Here is a 20204-nt window from a genome sequence, read left to right on the forward strand (position 1 = left end):
ACTAGATATTATGGTAGATTTTTTAACGAAGAAATGACCATATGGTTAACTTTCTTATTTCGATATAATTTCCCCAAACAAAAAAAAAAGTGGCTAATCAAGTGATACTTAATTTGATCAATTTCACACGTTATTCAAAGTGGAGGTCATGAGTTTATTTTCCACCGTGGCAAGGCAAATGCTCTTAAAAAGGAATTTAAGGTAGCCTAAAAGGCCGTTTCAAATGGGCTCAGAAGTAGAGGCCATAAAGAGCCAGACTTGAGGCCCATTTGGGCCCAATAATGGAACGGCGCGTTTTGGAGACAAAAAAAAAAACAGCAGCGGTTTACCCTTTTCGAATTTCGAGGGAAGCCGAAATCACAGAGAGCTCAAACTCTATAGTCTAGACCTTTACTTCGGTTAGACAGAAAGAAAGAAAGCCCTAAAACCCCACCGAGCAAACAAAACTCAGAGCAGAGAGAAAGAGAGAGAGACTCGACTCGTTCCCACACTCACTCAGTCTCGAACTCGCGAGTCGATAGCCATGTCTATCCGAGCGCTGAACCCGAACGCGGAGGTCCTGAACAAATCGGCGGCTCTGCACATGAACATCAACGCCGCCAAGGGCCTACAAGATGTCCTCAAGAGCAATCTCGGTCCTAAAGGAACCATCAAGATGTAATAATCTCTCTTCATTTGCATTTTCCATTTCCATCTGTATATATCTGCGTATGTTCGTATACGTTTGTGAATCTGCTGAGATTTCGTGCTTACACAGGCTTGTTGGCGGAGCCGGAGATATCAAGCTCACCAAAGACGGAAATACTCTTTTAAAAGAAATGGTAAACCCTACTTTACGTTTGTGTTTGTGTGTTTCTCCTTAGATCTTGATTTTTTTTTTTAAGGAAATGCGATTTTCTCAGAAGATAGATATTGAGTGTTGTTAAATCGTTTCGTAGCAAATTCAAAATCCTACGGCGATAATGATCGCGAGGACAGCTGTGGCACAAGATGATATAAGCGGAGACGGGACTACTTCCACTGTAATATTCATCGGCGAGCTTTTGAAGAGATCCGAAAGATACATCGACGAAGGCAAGCAAAATCGTTTTCAGTCGGCCTTACTGTTTGAGTTTAAGGTTCAGCTCCTTTTCTCTGACTTATTTAGTTAAATAATTAATTTTTTCTTGGTCTGGTTGATTTGAACAGGGATGCATCCTCGAGTACTGGTGGACGGCTTTGAGATTGCCAAGAAGGCAACTCTTCAGTTTCTCGAAAGGTTCAAGACTCCGGTGGTGATCGGGGATGAGCCCGATAGAGAGATACTAAAAATGGTGGCGAGAACAACTCTGAGGACGAAGGTATGATTTTTGGTTGGTTGATTATGTTTCAATGTACGTGCTTATGCCATTTGAGGCTGATGAGTTTGTGCTATTCTACAGCTATATGAGAAAATGGCTGACCAGTTAACAGATATAGTAGTTGATGCGGTGAGTGTTAAAAGGCGCCAACTTTATTAGCGCATGAGATCTGTTTGTTGTTTACGATCCCAAGCCACTTGAGAGGTGACAGTTTGTGATTTGATAATTTGGCAGCTTCTTTGCATTCGCAAGCCTGACGAGCCGATCGATTTGTTTATGGTGGAGATTATGCATATGCGCCATAAATTCGACGTTGATACCCGTTTGGTATGTGAATATGCTTAATCATTTCTATTGACTATTTAGTAATGAATGAATGATACTGATCTCCCTTGAACAATATGAATGTGTTCTAGCTTTACCGTTAATCTTCTCGAGAAGCTCATTATTTTGTTTTCTTAGGTTGAGGGCCTTGTTCTTGATCACGGCTCAAGGCATCCTGATATGAAGAGACGTGCAGAGAACTGTTACATTTTGACGTTGAATGTGTCTTTGGAGTATGAGAAGAGGTAGACATTTCTCCTTTATCGCTTTTTAATAAAACTTGTTCTTGTTTGCTTTCACACACAAAAAAAGGGAACAAGGGGGAGATGTATTTTAAACATATTTTGATAGTTTTCTCTTAGTTTGTAAATCTAAGTTGGCAATTAGTACATTTTTGTTCGGACCAAGTTCAACAGCGTAATTTAAGTCAATTGTTTCCCCTACAGCGAAGTAAATTCAGGATTTTTCTACTCCAATGCTGAGCAAAGAGAAGCTATGGTTGCTGCGGAAAGGCGTTCCGTAGATGAAAGAGTCAGAAAAATTATTGAATTGAAGAACAAGGTTCTCTTTCATATTTGATTTCGAATCACTTTCAGTACCTTATTCGTTATGTGGCTTTAGCAAGTTTATGATATTGTTGATAATTTTTTTTTTTTTTTGGCCATTTGCAGGTGTGTTCTGGTAATGAAAATAACTTTGTTATTATCAATCAAAAGGGAATTGATCCCCCATCGCTGGATCTTCTTGCAAGAGAAGGGGTAAGTGACAGACTTTTACTCACAATATCAATATATTAGGCTGCCTATTTTCTTGCCATTTCCTGGGAATTCTGTTCTGGGTCCTATCAAGCATTAGGTTTGCTTCAGTGAAATTTCCACAATTGTGGTGTTTGACTTTGATATGATAATGTTGATGGACACAATTCAAAAAAGCGGCATAGATTGCTGGACCGTGCAAAATTATTACCTCGTTTTCAGTTCTTATTGTTGTTCACCGATGAAAATGCTCAATTTTTTAGATAGTTGCGCTGAGAAGAGCAAAGAGGAGAAACATGGAAAGGTTGGTTTTGGCATGTGGAGGGGAAGCCATGAACTCTGTGGATGATCTCAGTTCTGATTGCCTTGGTTGGGCTGGACTTGTCTACGAGCATACCCTTGGGGAGGAGAAATATACATTCGTGGAGAGCGTGAAGAACCCACACTCTTGCACAATCTTGATCAAAGGTATTGTCTTTGTTAGCGTGACAAAAGAATGACCCTGAATTGTATTCTGGCCTAGAAGTCTGGTTAGCACATTTTGACGAATGGCCGTGATACAATCGTTATATAATAATGATCGACATCTTCGCTTCTGCAGGTCCTAATGACCACACAATTGCCCAGATTAAAGATGCCGTCAGGGATGGACTGAGAGCTGTTAAAAATACTATTGAAGATGAAGCTGTTGTCTTAGTATGTTTCCTTCTCAAAAAAATTTACTATTTTGATATGTTTCAGTTGTTTTGTTTCCACGTTTCCTGTCATTCTAGATAGATTTATGTTTCATGTAGATGTCTCTTAGTGTGCAACCGTACCTTAAGCAAACAAATTCAACTGTCGAAGAGAGTTTAAAGTTTTCTTTTGATGGCTTTTTCCTTTTATGTTGTTCAATTAAAACAATAGCCATTAAGTTTGCATCAATTAAGAATTAATCTAACCACTCGGTACAGGGAGCTGGAGCTTTTGAAGTTGCAGCTAGACAGTATCTCATAAATGAAGTGAAAAAAACTGTTAAAGGGGTAATTTAAATCTTTCATCCACTTTACAAGATTTCAAAGTTTAGAAAACAGTATTTGCTCAGATTTATGTATCCCATTCTGTTAAACTTGGAACAGAGAGCTCAGCTTGGTGTTGAAGCTTTTGCTGACGCCCTCCTTGTGATACCTAAAACACTTGCCGAGAACTCGGGTCTCGACACACAAGATGTGATCATCGCTCTTACGGTACGTGATTCACCACACTTATTAACGTAATTATCCACTTTTTTGTTTTGTTTTTTGTTTTTTTTTTGTTTTTTTTTTGCGAATGAGGTCTAGAGAATAGTTATAAAAAATGAATGTGTTTATTCAGGGAGAGCATGACAGAGGGAATGTTGTGGGTCTGAACCAGAACACAGGAGAACCTATTGACCCGCTGATGGAGGGCATTTTCGATAACTACATAGTGAAGCGCCAGATCCTAAACTCAGGGTATGTATTATTTAACACATTACTACATTGATATAGTACTGTTTGTCACATTATATGGATATCTTTCACTTTAATGATCGATCGTTTAATTCATTTGAAGCATTTTACATTTGACTCGGTTTCGTATAAAAATTGTACATCATTGGCTGATCTGAGATATGTGTTCGCAGGCCTGTAATCGCATCTCAGTTGCTGCTAGTTGATGAAGTGATTCGTGCCGGGCGTAATATGAGAAAGCCAACTTAGTTTTGGCTGGTACCAATTTGGTCATGTTGAAATTCTAGTTTTGTTTCCTTATTAGTGTGTTGTGGCGATACCCGACATTGAGCTACCTTGTGTTGTGTACTTTAAATGGAAACAATTGTGTTGGGGGTTTTTGATTTTGTTAAGAGAAATTCAGAATTTGCTCCTTTTACACAAGTTTTGGTAGTGAGATATGTGTTCTAATCCTAGGCTCGTTGTAGCTCTGCCTGGAATTGGTTTTTTATTTTACCCGTTTTTTCTGTCGGTGAAATGTATGAATTTACTTTTTTGCATTTTATGCTGCTGTCTTTATAAAGTTGCTTGAAATTACACTGATTCGTTGCATGGAAATGTTTGAAACATGATAGTTTCTCTCACAAGTGATGAGACTTGAATTATGTAAGCTTCATGGTTCATTTTCACGCAAAGACGTTTTTGAGTGAAAACGTGAAGATTAATATGAGTGGAATACTTATGTTGTAGAAAGTTCTTAATCTTAATCGCATGTCAATTTAATTTCCATGTAATAGAAATATTTGAATTTTCACACATCAGGTTAATCAAATTAACAGTGATTACATATCCGAATACCATCAAATCTTTCAATTGTATGACATTAACTTCAAATCTTTCAATTGTACGACAAAATAACTTTGAACTTCAATGTATTGCATCTCTTCTAATTTCACCCTCTCTCGAACCGCCGGAATAAATGCAACCTATTTCAAACGATAACTTAAGAAAGCTACAATAAATGATCTTACTAGCCAACTAAAACATTTGTGATTGTTATATACCCAACATTTCATAAATCTTAAGTAAATAGCTATAAAGATGATGTGGCTTTATCAGAAATTTTTATCCACAGCTTGTTTTGCCCATCTTTCATTTTTGCGAAATTTCATTTAAATTTTGATTTTTTTTTCATTTAATTTTCAAAATTTAAACAGTATATTTGGTTATTAATTTTTCAAATAAATCCCTACTATTTTTGCAACAATTTGGGGAATAAATCCATACTATTCATTCTCTGCATCTTTCTCTTATTCGTTTTGATTGTAGCAACATCAACAATGGCCTACGCGTCTCGCAGCCAGGTACGTTGGTTTGTTTTCAACCTCAACCTCGACCTCGTACTCTCCGGCAAGATCCCCACCGGCCACTTCAACTCCGCCTTCGACTTCTCCGACGCTTGGCAGAAAGATGCCGCCTCCACCAAGGCCCTCGCCTTCGAATCCGTCTCCTTCTCCCTCTTCTTCGTCGCCATCCAAACTCCCCCTCCTCTTCCAATCCCACGTCAGGCACATCGTTCCTTCCTCTTGGGACCCACTCGCCCTCGCCAGGTACGAACACCTTTGTCTTTTCCTCTCTCTCCCTGTCTCTCTATCATTTAGTCACTCATTCATGATCTCCATGTGGCACTGCAGGTTCATCGAGACTTACGGTGTTCACGTGATCGTGGCCCTGAAATGGGCTAAGGCAGAGGACTACGGGATCCGATGAAGCCGTGCCGGAGGACTGCGGGATCCGACGAGGTCGAGGCTAGTTACGGTCTTCCTGGCATAGGCCTATTGAGACTCTAAATAGAGTTATGCGTCGTCTGTAAATAGTTGTAATCAGTCCTAAATAATTGTATAAAAATAGTGTAACTAGTTTGTTTATTTTGCAATGAAAAATCAATATATCGTAAATAGTCAACTGATTCAAATATTAACTGCAAAAATATTAGTAAATTACAAGTTAATAATTGTAAATAGTCGTTGATATGCAATAACTGGAAACAACGTAGTCGTTAATATGCAACATCGAATTGCATCAGAATGCTTTAAAATCATTTTAAATAATTATATGAAAAAGAAAATAACTCTAAATAATGATAATAATTGAATAGTCAACTGATTCCTAAATTATGAAGAAAAAAAATTCTTGTGGTGGATTTTTTCTCCATGTATATCACAATTATTAAGTAATCCTCAGAATAAATTTTATTTAATTTTAAATCTGGAGAATTTTTTAACAGAAATTTTAATAGGGTATTTTTAGATATTTTACGTGTAAAGTATATGGACGTGACTATTTACTTAAGATTTACGAAACGTTGGCTATATAGCAATGTGAAACTATAAATATGGCTATATACCTCATAAAAGTCCCCAAACAAAATCCTATCCAAAAATAATTTTTTTTTTACTAAGTTCTTCATTAATCCATATCAATCATATGATAAACATCAGTACTCCAGTGCATTTCTTCATCTGAGTTAGAATAAATATGTTTTCGAACCATCTCTTTAAAATTGAAAGTGTATGTTGCTGCGCGAATCTCGGCAATCACTTTTTTCTGATTCTACGTATTGGTCATTTTGAACTAAAATAAAACTTTTTGAGTTAGTCGCGTTATGTATAATATCATCACTCTCAATAGTTACATACAAGTCTAAATAAGATAGAAAAGCGGGATGCCACGCGGGAAAACTTTAATCCTTCACTTCCTTCCTTACCTCCCTTTCCTTTTATGCGCCTCTAGGCGTACCCCACCCAAATGAGGTGGAGATGGGTACTCCCAATTGCTAGTTATATTCTTTCACTTCTGAAAGAACCTTTAGATTCAGTTTGAAAGTCTCTCTCAAATAGAGTATAGACGTTGGGAAATATTGAAACCGTCCTTTTCAGTAGTATCGTTGCTGTCTTTTTTGCAGCTTTTGTAGTTGCTGGAACTGTGGTATGGCTCAGCAACTACCCCGATTGAATTATTTGGTCCCACTCGGTATCAATGGGATCAAGGCTATTTCCAACAAGAAATATATCGAAGAGTTAGTGCAGAGTTAGCTGAAAAGCAAAGTTTAACTAAAGCTTGATCTAAAATTTATTTAAACCAATGCATAAAAACCTATAATCTCTTTCTTGAAAAAAAAAATTAAAAAAATTCGACGGATGAGTTGTGTGGTTTGCAAGAGTTTTGTGGCTTTAGTCTTGAGAAGCTTAGAAGGATATTGAGGTTAAAAGTATTTTTTGTCTGAAAAGATTAATAGATGTGCTATGTGATTAGTTCCTTAAAAAAAAAAAAAATAAATAAATAAAAAATATAAAAAATATAAAAAAATTCTTCTTGGTATCCACGACATTTATTCTCACTCTTGAGTTCATTGTGTAAATGAATAAAAGGAAGCAAAAGCTTCTCCATGATTGTAAGATCTCTTGCTATGGCTGAAACTTCTCACTACGAACAGAGAAAATGATGGTCTTGAAAATATCAAAACTTCATCAATTTGAGCAGAAAGCAAGCATTTTGTGTTTTTCACTTTCTGCCAAAATACAATTACAGATCAGATCCTCCGAATACAAGTTTTCTTCTCAAGCTATATCCTCCCTCGCATGCAGAAACAATCCAATCGTCCCTAATTTCTCTTCCTTTCTTCTTGGTAAAAGGAGCGAGCTTAGACACCAGCTGATCTTTTTGCTTCTTCTTGAAGCATGTAACTTCGCTTCATTTCTTCCAAAACTTCGTCATTTGTGCTACGGAAATGGAGAGCCAAAACTTGTGAGTAACTCGTAAGTTCATGTTTAAGTTCATTTTTTTAGTTTAAACTCTTACAACAACGCTACTTCATTGTCACGAACCATTTCATAAGAATTAATCAACATCTCAAGAACCCGCTTTAAAATGTTAAATTTCTGGATCTCAACCCCATAATAGCTATCACAAAAAATATTGAAACCTGCTTAAGCTGAGAACATTTCTGCTGCAAAATCTCAATTCCCACTGGTGACACGAAACTATATAATACCTTATCAAATGCTAAAAACCTTCTTTTAAAAAAAGGTTAAAAACCTAGTTAAGATGAGGCATTACATTGAATTTCCACCGCCCGAAAAAACACACCAATATCTAGTCCCAAACGTTAACTAGTAGCCAAGTAAAAATCTCCCAACCTTTCTAAAGCCTATAGAGATCATTCAAACAATTCATCAACAGACTTGAATTTGCAGTGTGACCAAATAAAACATAACCACACATACACTCGATGAATTAACAGATATTGTACATACCAAAATCTCGGACTAAATTTTTTTAAAAGAAACATCGGAACTTTATTAACACATCACGGCGAGGCCGGAGAAGAATACAAAGAACAAAATCTCGGACCAACTTTTTTTAAAAGAAACATCGGAACTTTATTAACACATCACGGCGAGGCCGGAGAAGAATACAAAGAACAAAATCTCGGACTAACTTTTTTTAAAAGAAACATCGGAACTTTATTAACACATCACGGCGAGGCCGGAGAAGAATACAAAGAACAAAATCTCGGACTAACTTTTTTTAAAAGAAACATCGGAACTTTATTAACACATCACAGCGAGGCCGGAGAAGAATACAAAGAAAAAAATCTCGGACTAACTTTTTTTAAAAGAAACATCGGAACTTTATTAACACATCACGGCGAGGCCGGAGAAGAATACAAAGAACAAAATCTCGGACTAACTTTTTTTAAAAGAAACATCGAAACTTTATTAACACATCACGGCGAGGCCGGAGAAGAATACAAAGAGTGCATAGAAGCCGAAAACAAGAAGCAAAAGACCCTGAAAATCGGGAACTACAGAGCGCTAGACCATTCCCTAGCCAAGTCCGCTGAAGAGAAGGACTTGAACTCATTGCAAGAGGAAAAGAGCCAAAGGGCGATACAATGATTTAAACTATCGATCAACCTATTCGAATTCCACGACTCTTCGTTGAAGGTAGACTTATTCTGAGTGTTCCAAATCTAAAGCAAGGTCATTTCTTAGAAACTTTTTAGTTCTCTATTTTAGTCCAAACGTTGAAATACAAAATTGAAACCACCTATCATCATCTCAATAACATGCAATGCAATGGGTTTCTACAAATTTCAATGTGCAGACAGGACGACTACATAGCAATGGGCAAAGCTGAGAGAAACCGAAGATGGATTTTTTTTTTCTTGTATTAAGCGAATGCAATTGGAGAAGTTGTTGCTAATTGTTTGGTTAAGAATTCTGTATTTGTCCAATATGTAATGAAGACAAAAGACTCACAATTGATGAAGGCAATTATTCAACTCGCCAGCTTGCTTGCGACATTGCCAGATCACGGAAATGGTCCTCCCAGTGGCACACTGTGCGTATTTATGAGCATAATCGTCGCACTCTTTCAAAGCCTTCTGTTTCATTTTGCTTCGCAGGGCTACACCAACAATCAACACTGTTAGCTCAACAAAACGAAGACGATGGTGAAACGGAGAACTGGTTTCCCATATCTTACCTTCCTCGACCTTCTTCTTCACGTGATTTTCGCGCGCCTCTTGCAAGTAACCCATTGATGATCAGCGACGAACCCTCTTCGCTGGTCAGACCTCTCTCACTCCTCTTGTTTCTGAATCGGAGTATAATGCTTTGCTCTTTTGCGGTGGTGCCAAATGTGTTGGTTTCTTATTGGGCCTTTGTTATCGGGCTTTGTAACGAAGACTAGCTAGGCTTCTAATTCAATTGCTGGTAACCATTTTTTGTAACTTATCTCACTAATAGCGTATTTAAAGTTTTTATAGCGAAAAAAAAAAAAAAAAAAAAAAAAAAAAAAAAACCCACTTAAAATTCTTGATTTTTCTTGATGCTTACACTATTTTCTTAAAATTTGGTTCTATTTAACTTTATTTAGTATTTACTTCTTTATTTGTAACAAAAATAATTGTTTTTCATTTGATAAAATAATACAAAATAATCACTATTTTAAAATATTATACTTCAAAATTGCTATTTTTGTAATCCCCATTCAGTTCATGGCTGATGAAGAGTTGAACCGATAGCCCATATGCTTAGAAAAGGACGTGACTTTTACTACAACTTTTCTTTTTCTTTTATATATTGCGAAAGAAAAAGAAAAAATTTACATTCTATTAATCTTGTTAAGAGCAACTTCAACCCATTTTGTATATTTGGTGTTGAAATCACACAATTTTTGTGTTGATTTAACACCAAATTTTTTTCCAACTCCAACCACAACCCTAAATTTCACACTAAAAATACTATTCACCATTATTATATTATTAAAATTATACAATCCCTTTATTAATAAATATTTCAAAAAATAATTATAATGTTTATATTTTTTAATTAAGGGATTAAAATTATTTATTACTTACCAATATTTAACAAAAAATCAAATAAATAAAAAAATTGAAATAAAAATAACATTAATAAAAAAAATATTACATTTAAATAATTCAACATAAAAAAATCATACATTTGAAATATAGATTACATCATACTAATTATCAGAATTAGTATATTCATATATATTAGGGGGCCTTGGGCGATCAATTAAAATGGGCCTTTTTATCATTAATTAATCATATTTTTAGAAAAGACCAAGAAATTTACTCACACATATATATATATATATATATATATATATATATATATATATATTATTTTTCTTTTTTATGATAAAACTGAGTTTCAAAATGAAATAATAATTACTATGACACTACATAAAAAAAAATAGAATTGTTTAGAAAAAACCCAAAAAATAATCTAACCAAGATGTTTATCCTTCATCGAAACTTATATTTATTGTATTTCTGTTCATTTCTTGCTATCTCTGGACTAGAAGTCACATATATATATATATATATATATATATATATATATATATATTTGTGTGGTTTAAATACTTTATAAGTTTATTTGAGATAATCTAGTAAAATAAGAGAAAGAGATCAACTGAGACAAATAATGGTAAAAAAAAAAATTGTTACCTGTTTCATAATAATAATAATAATAAAATACTTGTTAATTGTTAATGTTACAAAATTCTTTGAATTGGTATTATTGTCAACGCATTCTTGGTACATAGCTAACGTATGAAACAGTTGGCATTCGTAAAAGGAATACTATATATATAAGAGTCATTATAACTAACTAATGTTAACGATTTTCAAAAGAAAAAAAAAAGACTAATGTTAACGCAATATAAAGACAACTGAACTATTAGAGATACGTTCACTATCCCCTATAAAATACATTGGGCCATTTTTCTACCATAAATGAACTGGGCTGAATGAAATGCTCTTAAAAACGGGGCTTGCTCAGGGTGGGGGCCTTGGGCCGTTGCCCTTCTCGCCCTCCCCTTGAGCCGGCTCTGTGTATTACGAAGTTCAATATGAGCGTCTCTATTCTTGATTTGTCGGTGTCGAGCTAAGAATTGTTGAAATCGAGCATCTTCATCGCCCCCCATCTCAACTTCTTTATTTGGAACTTCGGCTCGTTCTTCAATGGTTGGATTAACATCGCGTTCATCTTCTATTATCGTATTATGCAAAATAATACACGATGTCATGATATCATGTAACACTTTCTTACTCCAAAAGCGGGATGGTCCGGCCACAATTGCAAATCTTGACTTCAACACTCCAAATGCACGCTCCACATCCTTTCTACATGCTTCTTGTTTCATTGCAAATAACTCTTTTTTGGACCACGTGGATCGTGAATACTTTGAACAAGTGTCGATCATTTTGGGTATATGCCATCAGCTAGATAATAACTCATATTATATTCTTTTCCATTAATGACATAATTGGCCGGTGGAGCAGTACCCTCAGCAAGATTAGCAAAAAGATGAGATGCCTCTAGCACATTAATATCATTATTAGATCCTGGTAGACCGAAATATGCATGTCATATCCAAAGATCATAATCAGCTACAGCTTCTAGAATAATCGTAGGAGATCCACTACGTCCAGCATAGTGACCTCCCAAAACTGTTGGGCGGTTTTTCCACTTCCAATGCATACAATCTAAACTACCCAACATACCTGGAAATCCTCGACGCTCATTAATGTGGAGTAGCCTTGCAACGCCATTGGCATCAGGTGCTCGAAGATAATGGCCTCCAAACACCTCGACTATAGCACGGCAAAATCGCTTCAAGCATTCCAAGTTGTGGACTCACCTATTTTGATATACTCATCGGTGGAGTCTGCTGGTGATCCATATGCCAACATTTGAAATGCGACTGTTAGTCAAACTAGACAACTCGAGTTTACCGAGTCCATCTCTTCGTTGGACAAAGTAATTGCCATGCCTTTGCACAGCATCATGAATTCGAAGAAATAAAGCTCTGTTCATTCGAAATCTTCGTCGGAACATTGTCTCTGGGAATCGAGGATTTTCTGCAAAATAGTCGTTGAACAGATTGCGAGCGGCATGTTCCCGATCACGGTTGATAGCTATATGACCAGGAATAGATCCACGATGAGAGCCTTCGGTATTTAGCATACGATTTAGCATAAAATTGTTGTTTTCAGTAATTTGAGATATGACTTTGTTTTCTAGATCTTCATAAAATTCATTCTCTGAAGAAGAAGAAGAAGAAGAAGAAGAAGAAGAAGAAGAAGAAGAAGAAGAAGAAGAAGATGGTATATATGATGAACTACCATATTGAAAATTCATCGTTTATGATGAGAAGAAGTATACGGTAAAGAAGGTGATGACATTTTTTCAAGTATGAAACTCATCATTTATAGAAAGAAACAAATAGATCTAGACCATTGAATTTCTAGATATAAAATCTAGTCGTTGCATTGTATTGTCACATCTTGTCTTTGAGCATTATCAGAAAGAAACAAATAGATCTAGACCATTGAATTTCTAGATCTAAAATCTAGCCGTTGCATTGTATTGTCACATCTTGTCTCTAAGCATTATCAGAAAGAAACAAATAGATCTAGACCATTGAATTTCTAGATCTAAAATCTAGCCGTTGCATTATATTGTCACATCTTGTCTCTAAGCATTATCAGAAAGGAACAAATAGATCTAGACCATTGAATTTTTAGATCTAAAATCTAGCCGTTGCATTTCTTCAAACATTTCTAAAATCTAGCCATTGAAGTTCTATATATATAAGACTTACTCTTCAACTCATTTCCTCACAAATTCATTCTTCAACTCATTTCTTCAAACATGACTTCAAGTCGTAGTTCTTCATACTCTGTTCAAGAAGATATACTCTTGTGTCATACCTATATTGATATTTCTCATAACCCAATCATAGGGATTTCCCAAAAAAAAAAGATCAATTTTGGGCAAGAATTGAAACAGAGTATCACTCAAATGGAATCCAAAAAAGTTAGACCAAGAAGATCTTTAGAAACTAGAATGACAACCATTCTTTCTGCTGTTTTGAAACTAAGGGGATGTATTAACCAGATTGAAAATAAGAATCCCAGGGTGCTTCGAAACAAGACATTGTAAGTATTTATTTTGTCGATAATATGTATACATTATATTTATTTTTTATTTGTACTAACTAATTTTTTTTTATCATTATTCTTTTATCAATATGTAATAGTTAACTCAAGCGAAGATTTTATTGGTAGAGGATGCCAAATACAAGAGGGGCTTCAAATTCGACCATGTGTGGCCCATTCTTAAGGGAATTGAGAAATTTGCTGGTAACAGCTCAAATACCAAGTCCCCGAGTTGTAACTATCCTTCATCGTCATCATTTTCTACCGAGTCACCTGTAACCGGTATGAATTCATTTGATCTTAACATGAACGATCAAGAAGGCACTTGCAATTTATCTGGAAGACCAATTGGTGTAAAAAAAGCAAAGAAACAGTAAAAAGATGCTGAAGAATTTAAAAAAATGATGGACAAAAATGAGAGTCTTGTCCGAACTATTAAAGATTCTAATATTGATAGAATTGAAGTTCAGAGACAAAAAAATGACATTCAAAAGAAAAAGATTGAGCTAGCTCAAATGAAAGAAGAGAATAAAATTTTATTCATGAATTTGGATACTATATCCGACCCAATTATGCATGAATTTCTAGTAAAAGAAATAGGAAAAATTATGCAAAAAAGAGCACAGACGAACCAATATGAAGAACAAGGAGAAGGTTCCCAATATCATGGACCTCAATATCGAGCATCTAATTATCAACGAGATCAAGCTCAGGGAGATCAAACTCAATGAGATAAAGATCAAGATTTTACTCAGTATTATAATTATCTTGACGGAACTGGAAATAATTTTCCCGGTTATTAAATTGTGTTTTAAGTATATTTACTATGTCTTTTAAAATTATGTTATTGTTTTTAGTTTTTATTTTATTTTATTTTGTGTGTTTAATTTAAACTTTGTAATCTATGTTTAAATTTTTTTATGTTTTACTTGAAGTTTATTTTAATGTGTTTTTTGTAGTCAATTTATGACTGTATCACACTGCATTTATACCGTGTGATACAGTGTCACGACAAATTTAGTGTGACTCTGTATCACATTGCATTTATACCGTGTCAGATAACGTGCAATTGGAGCATTTTGGACGTTATATATGTTGTTATAGCGTGCCATTGGAGTAACCCTAAGTCTAATTATTTTTATATGATGCGAACATATCCCCTCCAGATCGTGATTATTTGTGTGCACTCATCTTCAGCATTCGTTTGAATTATTACATCTAATACCATGTTAAGAAGTATTATGAATTATGAAGACAATGGAAAAATGAATCCATGACCTATAAACGGGGTTTTTTTTTTTTTTTTACTATTTTTCATTCGTATATATCATAGACTTATTAATTGGAATATTTCAATTCAGATTACAATTTTTTTTTATAAAGATCAAATATTAGAGATCAATCACTCTCTCGAGGAGATTGAACTCATGTCTTCACGCAAGATGAGACCACCCAAGCTAAATGTTTGGATGTTACGTTTTTAAATCCAATTGATTGCAACAATTGAGATCCTTTTAGATCTTATAATATTTTAGGGGAGTTTACATTGCTACCCTTTAAAAAAATATCGTCATTTTTTAATCATGAAAACGTTTATAAATAGGGTAATTTAGCAAAATAGCCAATTTAAACGTTAGGAATTGCTATATAGCCAAGGTTTGGTAAATATTATGTAAATAGCCAATTTTATATATTTACAAACGTAAATATTAAGTAAATAATCACTGTCATATTAAACCACGTCATCATTTATGGCTATTTACATAATATTTACCAAACTTTTGCTATTTAGCAATATGAAACGTTTAAGTTGGCTATTTTTCTAATTTTTTGTTATAAATATGTACACCACTAGTAGTAAAATCACCGAACATTTATAAAAATTGAATATCAACTAATTTCTCCAAAATGTGCATACTCTTGTTTCTACAAATAAACAATGCCAAGATTTGGATTTTTACTTTTCTTTTTCACCCAAAATATTCCAACTAATATAAATAAAACTAATGAAATTTAACTTTAAAGAGGAGAGGCGAAAGATGAGGGGTCACTTTTCGCGAGATTTAAAATCATAACATAAAAGTTAGACACCGATTAATGTAAAACAAATTTTAAAAATACTTGTAACATATATAAAATTTATCATTTCAAAATATAAATAATAATATTATATTTTAAACACTAATGGTTGAGTTTTAAATATTTACTTATAAACAATGCAAATGATATATATTGAATTCACATTGATATAAATAAAGTGGATAGTATTGTAGTCTTGGAATTTTAGTGATTATTTTTAAATCATAGAATTTATGACCCTAAGCTTTGGTGATGACCCATTAAAATTATAATTTTGTTTGAGCTTTAGACCTTCTACAAATTGTTTAATATAAACGTGGAACGGTCAAATGTGTTTTTATCACTTATTTATAATGTTTTGTCATTTGTAAAAATGAACTAAAAGATCAATTTAGTTAAATAATATTAAAAAATTAGGTTTATCAACTTTTAATTAGCTTGAATTATCAACTTTAATTAAATTGAAGGCCGTTGCGAGATTGTATTTTTAATATGGTGCGGTGGTCAAATTTCCCGAAATCTATCCGGCATTTTATTGAGGTCAAACGACAACGAGTTATGAAATTTTAGATATATTTTTTTTATCTCTTGAGATTTTTCCATCGAATTTACTCTCGATATGTTTTAACGATACATTCTTTAAAAAAAAAAAACAAACTTTAATTAGCTTAAATATTTAAATTGAAATCGAAAATTCAGCTATATATAGGGCTATTTTGCTAACTAACCAAATCAACCTATTGATATTAAAAGAATAACCAAAGTTTCATTTAATTAAAAGAATAACCCAAACTAATCTAAACTACCTAAATTACCCTTTATTCACATATCTCTCTCTCTCTCTCTCTCTCTCTCTCTCTCTCTGTTCACGCGTCGATCGGAATCCTAGCCATGCGGTTCTCTGACGGGAAGAACACCGGAATTTCTCCGTGGAGTCGTTCCTCTCCAAGGAGATCTTCGAAGGTTTCTGTTTCCCCAGTTTCCACAGCGCGAGGGTTTCGAGATCGTCATCGGAGGCGGAGACAGAGGAGGAGAAGCGGCGGCAGAGGGAGATTCTTCGCGAGATTCGTGGAGGTTAAATCGGCGAGGACGGTGAAAGAGTATCTGACGGCGAAACCTAGGTCAGGATTCTCGATCGTCACCCGAAGATGAAGCTCTCTCTCACCGAAAGCCTTGACGTCTGTACGCTCGTCCTCGCATAAGATTTCTCCGGCGACGACCTCGAGTCGTCCGAGCTCTTCCGATCGTTCTCGGAGATGGCGCTGAGGGTTTGGCTCCTCCATTGCCTTGCTTTCACGATCGAACCTGAGGTCTCAGAAGTCGACGGTGAAGCAAAGCCCTAAACCTAATTCTAACCTCGGGTTCGCTGGAGGTGGAGAAGAAGAAACAATTCGCGATAAGTTAATTTAATAAACTTGCGGAATTGAGTTAGGTTAATTAAATTAACTTATTGGTTGAAAAAATTAGATTAGGATCTGAATTTTTTTGTGAGTAAATTTAATTTACTAAATGATTGAATTAGGAATTAGGTTAATTAATTGAATGCTTTGAATATCATTTGACTTAAGTTATGATTTTTGTATATTTTTTGTGAATTTCAAATCTTTCATGAATCAGTTAATTAATTAACATAATTCACTCCAGTAGGTTAATTAAATTAACCTATTCGCGAATTTACTAAATGATTGAATTATGAATTAGGTTAATTAATTGAATGCTTTGAATATCATTTGACTTAAGTTATGATTTTTGTATATTTTTTGTGAATTTCAAATCTTTCATGAATCAGTTAATTAATTAACCTAATTCACTCCAGTAGGTTAATTAAATTAACATATTCACGAATTTACCAAGGGCATTATGGTCTGAGCCGAAAATATGGGCTATTTGCTTAATAAAATAAAACTTGGGTCATTCTCCCAATAATAATGACAAATTTGACTAGTTACAACAAATTTCACCTATATATATTCATATATATTTAATCAACACCTTAATAAAACATCCACTTGACTTCGGAGTACATGTTGCAGGAAAAGCACGCCTTTCATAGATATTCCTACTTACATATGTCATAAACTCATACCTCATATTATTTGCAAATGTAATAAGGGTATTTTTCAAGAATAAATAATTGAGTTAATATTTTATTTTGTCCTTTTCGTGTTGAGCTAGCAACTAATGCGGTGGACAAGTCTTGTATGCTATTTAATTGAGTACAACCATTTTAATGGCTTCACCAGTTTCAAGAGGGACAAGTTGTTCCTAGTTGCATGATGTTTCGCTCATATATTATATTATATGGAATGTAGTTTTTTTTTTTTTTTTTTTACCTCTTATGTACTTTTCATGACAGAAATATGTGCAAACACGAAAATTTGTAAGTTCGGCTAAAAAAGTAATACAAAACAGAGGGGCAACTATTGGATGGAGGCGGGAGAGAGAAAACACTAGTCATACACTCGTATACATGGAAATACCACATATTAATTGCTGGCTTATTTGTTATTCTATTCACTTTTAAAGTGGACTTCGGGCTTTTCTAAAAAAAATAGGTGAAGATTCATTTGTCAACTTAGTTTTTTAAGAAAAGACTGAGTCTTCTAAATTGCATAGTCTTAGATTTTAAAGAATATGCCCGGCTACATCATAACAATATATTGAATCAATCCTTGATTAAAAAAAGTTAATTTTTTAAATGAAAAATAAAGTGACATCTAAGTTATTTATTTTTATTTTAAAAAAATTGCTCAATACATTTCTACCCAAATATGTGCAAAATACCCGCAAAATAAATTTGTGGAACATCTTAAAATTAGACGAAACCAAAATTGGGATATTTCTACCCAAATATGTGAAAATACTCACAAAATATATTTGTGGAACATCTTAAAATTAGACGAAACAAAAATTTAAGTAGGATCAAATCTAACATTAAATTTATGTGTTCTCACATTTATATACACTTTCTATATGTGAAATAATAAGATATACACTAAGATTCGAGTGTTGGATCCTTAAAGAGCACTCATCTGGCTCTTACAAATTACGAGCACTGGTTGATAGAGAGATCCAAACGACAACGGTCATTTGACCATAAAAATAGTTATTTCATATGGATAGATAATAATTTAACAGTACCCCAAAATATGACGGATGGCGACGGCTATTCAATCTTCAGTCAAAACTATAGTACAACGAAAAAATAAAGTACACAATGTTGTCGACGAAAATCGGACAACGTGGAAGACTTCGGGCGGTTTGACTCAAGGCCGGACTAAGTGACCACGCCCGAGCCGAATTGTAGAAACTCGAAAGTCACGAGTTCCATCTCCTAGCTCAAGAATGTTCTTCATTTGTCGTGGAGACCTGAGAGTAGGAAGAAGAAGAAGAAAATAAGCTTAGCAGGTGCAGAGGCAGTGCCTCTGGCGCGCGCTCTAACGCTCAACATTAGTCTGATTGCTATTTGTGTAAAGTGGGGGTGCCATTATTTTTTAGAATATTTGAGAGAATCAGGCTCGATCAGAGTGAAATTTATGTGGAGGGTCCTCGGTAACGTTTCACGACTTTGAAATCGAGTGATTATGTTGAGAGGGGTATTTATAGTGGTTGGGGCCTAAAAAGAGCTCTAAAACTCGGATTGGGCGAAGGCAAGGCGTGTACAGAAGGCCGAACGTGCGCGCATGAAAATACAAGCGAACATGCCTTGAGTTCACACTGGCATCGCGCGCCATGGTCGTTTTTTTTTTTTTTTTTTTTTTTTTTTTTTTTTTTTACCTTTTTCTTCGTTTTTTCGCCTTTCTTTGTGGGCTCATCTCAAATGGACTTTTCAGCCTTCGTGAGCCCGAATCGGGCCTTTTAGGGGCTTCGCTTATGCTTTGGCGTGGAATTTCTTGTAAGTCACAAAAAATTTAATAATTTTTTAAAACGACTGACAACACATACAAACGCATAGCTTTTAAAAATTAATACTAAAATCGAAGTTTACCATGGGACAAAGATTGTTCAAAGAGTGTAAGAGACGAAGACACCAACCACCACGATTATGTGTGTTTTCACTATAAGGGATCAGCTGAAGGCATTATCCAATGGCGGCATGTAGTAGATGTCACAAAAGTAGTGTCAAACTCTGACAAAACTCGACCCACCAAACTCATACACAAGCCGCTCGAGTGAAGACCTTTCCCTCGACGTTGTGTTACCCATAACAGATGACACTACCACGAACCCTAAACGCCACCATGGCAACGTACACAAAATATGCCTTGTCTAGTGAAAGAACAACCCCCTCGTGCATAAGGAGCATAAGAGAATAGTCAAACTCGCTCAACTTATGAATGCATGTGTCGGCTCGCCACCTAAAGTCGGCCAACCCTCGAGAGATGAGGACACCTTGGCGAGTGAGAGCCAATATCATCACATCTAACTTGGGAAGGAGGAAAAACCAATGACATATGTGTTTAAGTAGAAAAAAATATCATCTTATATCCGTTGATCCGTTTAGCAATACATATTACTCTAAAATATCATATTTGTTGTTTAAAAAATGTTATTCTAGTTGTTGGTGAAGTATGTATAATAATTAAAATGCAATATCCAAATAATTGATATGAAATATTTTGGTTTTTTCAAGCTTCGTAAAAAAATTTAACCACAATATAGAAATAGTAGTTTGGTAAAATATGATCAGTGACTCATATAATTTAGTTTTTATTTCAAT

At 34.7% G+C, this 20204-nt stretch overlaps 2 protein-coding genes and 1 pseudogene across 2 annotated transcripts; 2 read left to right on the forward strand and 1 right to left on the reverse strand.

Moving 5' to 3' along the window:
* Window positions 1–323: 323 nt before the first annotated feature.
* LOC149408185 (T-complex protein 1 subunit zeta 1) lies at window positions 324–4432 on the forward strand. The gene is made up of 15 exons (XM_089616266.1): window positions 324–657; window positions 758–821; window positions 939–1074; window positions 1189–1340; window positions 1422–1469; window positions 1575–1667; window positions 1803–1909; window positions 2111–2225; window positions 2336–2422; window positions 2683–2887; window positions 3021–3115; window positions 3373–3441; window positions 3538–3645; window positions 3773–3891; window positions 4062–4432. Exons 1-15 carry the CDS (start codon window positions 524–526, stop codon window positions 4135–4137), a joined length of 1608 nt encoding a protein of 535 aa, XP_089472392.1. The 5' UTR covers window positions 324–523; the 3' UTR covers window positions 4138–4432.
* Window positions 4433–7213: 2781 nt separating this feature from the next.
* Window positions 7214–9571, reverse strand: LOC149408186 (Cytochrome c oxidase biogenesis protein Cmc1-like protein). Its single transcript, XM_089616267.1, has 3 exons — window positions 9418–9571; window positions 9192–9339; window positions 7214–7649 (listed from the first exon to the last, which is right to left on the reverse strand). The coding sequence occupies exons 1-3, from the start codon at window positions 9470–9472 to the stop codon at window positions 7571–7573; spliced, it is 282 nt and encodes a 93-aa protein (XP_089472393.1). The 5' UTR covers window positions 9473–9571; the 3' UTR covers window positions 7214–7570.
* A 3547-nt stretch (window positions 9572–13118) lies between these two features.
* On the forward strand, window positions 13119–14136 carry LOC149408187 (uncharacterized; annotated as a pseudogene).
* The last annotated feature ends 6068 nt before the right edge of the window (window positions 14137–20204 follow it).

This window comes from Urtica dioica, chromosome 1 (genome assembly GCF_054948205.1).
Source record: "Urtica dioica subsp. dioica isolate 48M chromosome 1, U.dioica_male_clone48M_v1_H2, whole genome shotgun sequence".
Lineage (NCBI taxonomy): Eukaryota > Viridiplantae > Streptophyta > Magnoliopsida > Rosales > Urticaceae > Urtica > Urtica dioica.

Excerpts from the sequence above, each read along its gene's own strand:
- LOC149408186 (XM_089616267.1), bottom strand. The coding sequence starts at position 9,472 with ATGGGTTACTTGCAAGAGGCGCGCGAAAATCACGTGAAGAAGAAGGTC. Across the intron at positions 9,340-9,417 it reads GAAGAAGAAGGTCGAGGAAG|CCCTGCGAAGCAAAATGAAA; the intron begins GTAAGATATGGG and ends TTGTTGGTGTAG. Across the intron at positions 7,650-9,191 it reads AATAATTGCCTTCATCAATT|CACAAATGACGAAGTTTTGG; the intron begins GTGAGTCTTTTG and ends CCATTTCCGTAG.
- LOC149408185 (XM_089616266.1), top strand. The coding sequence starts at position 524 with ATGTCTATCCGAGCGCTGAACCCGAACGCGGAGGTCCTGAACAAATCG. Across the intron at positions 1,075-1,188 it reads CGAAAGATACATCGACGAAG|GGATGCATCCTCGAGTACTG; the intron begins GCAAGCAAAATC and ends TGATTTGAACAG. Across the intron at positions 2,423-2,682 it reads ATCTTCTTGCAAGAGAAGGG|ATAGTTGCGCTGAGAAGAGC; the intron begins GTAAGTGACAGA and ends TCAATTTTTTAG.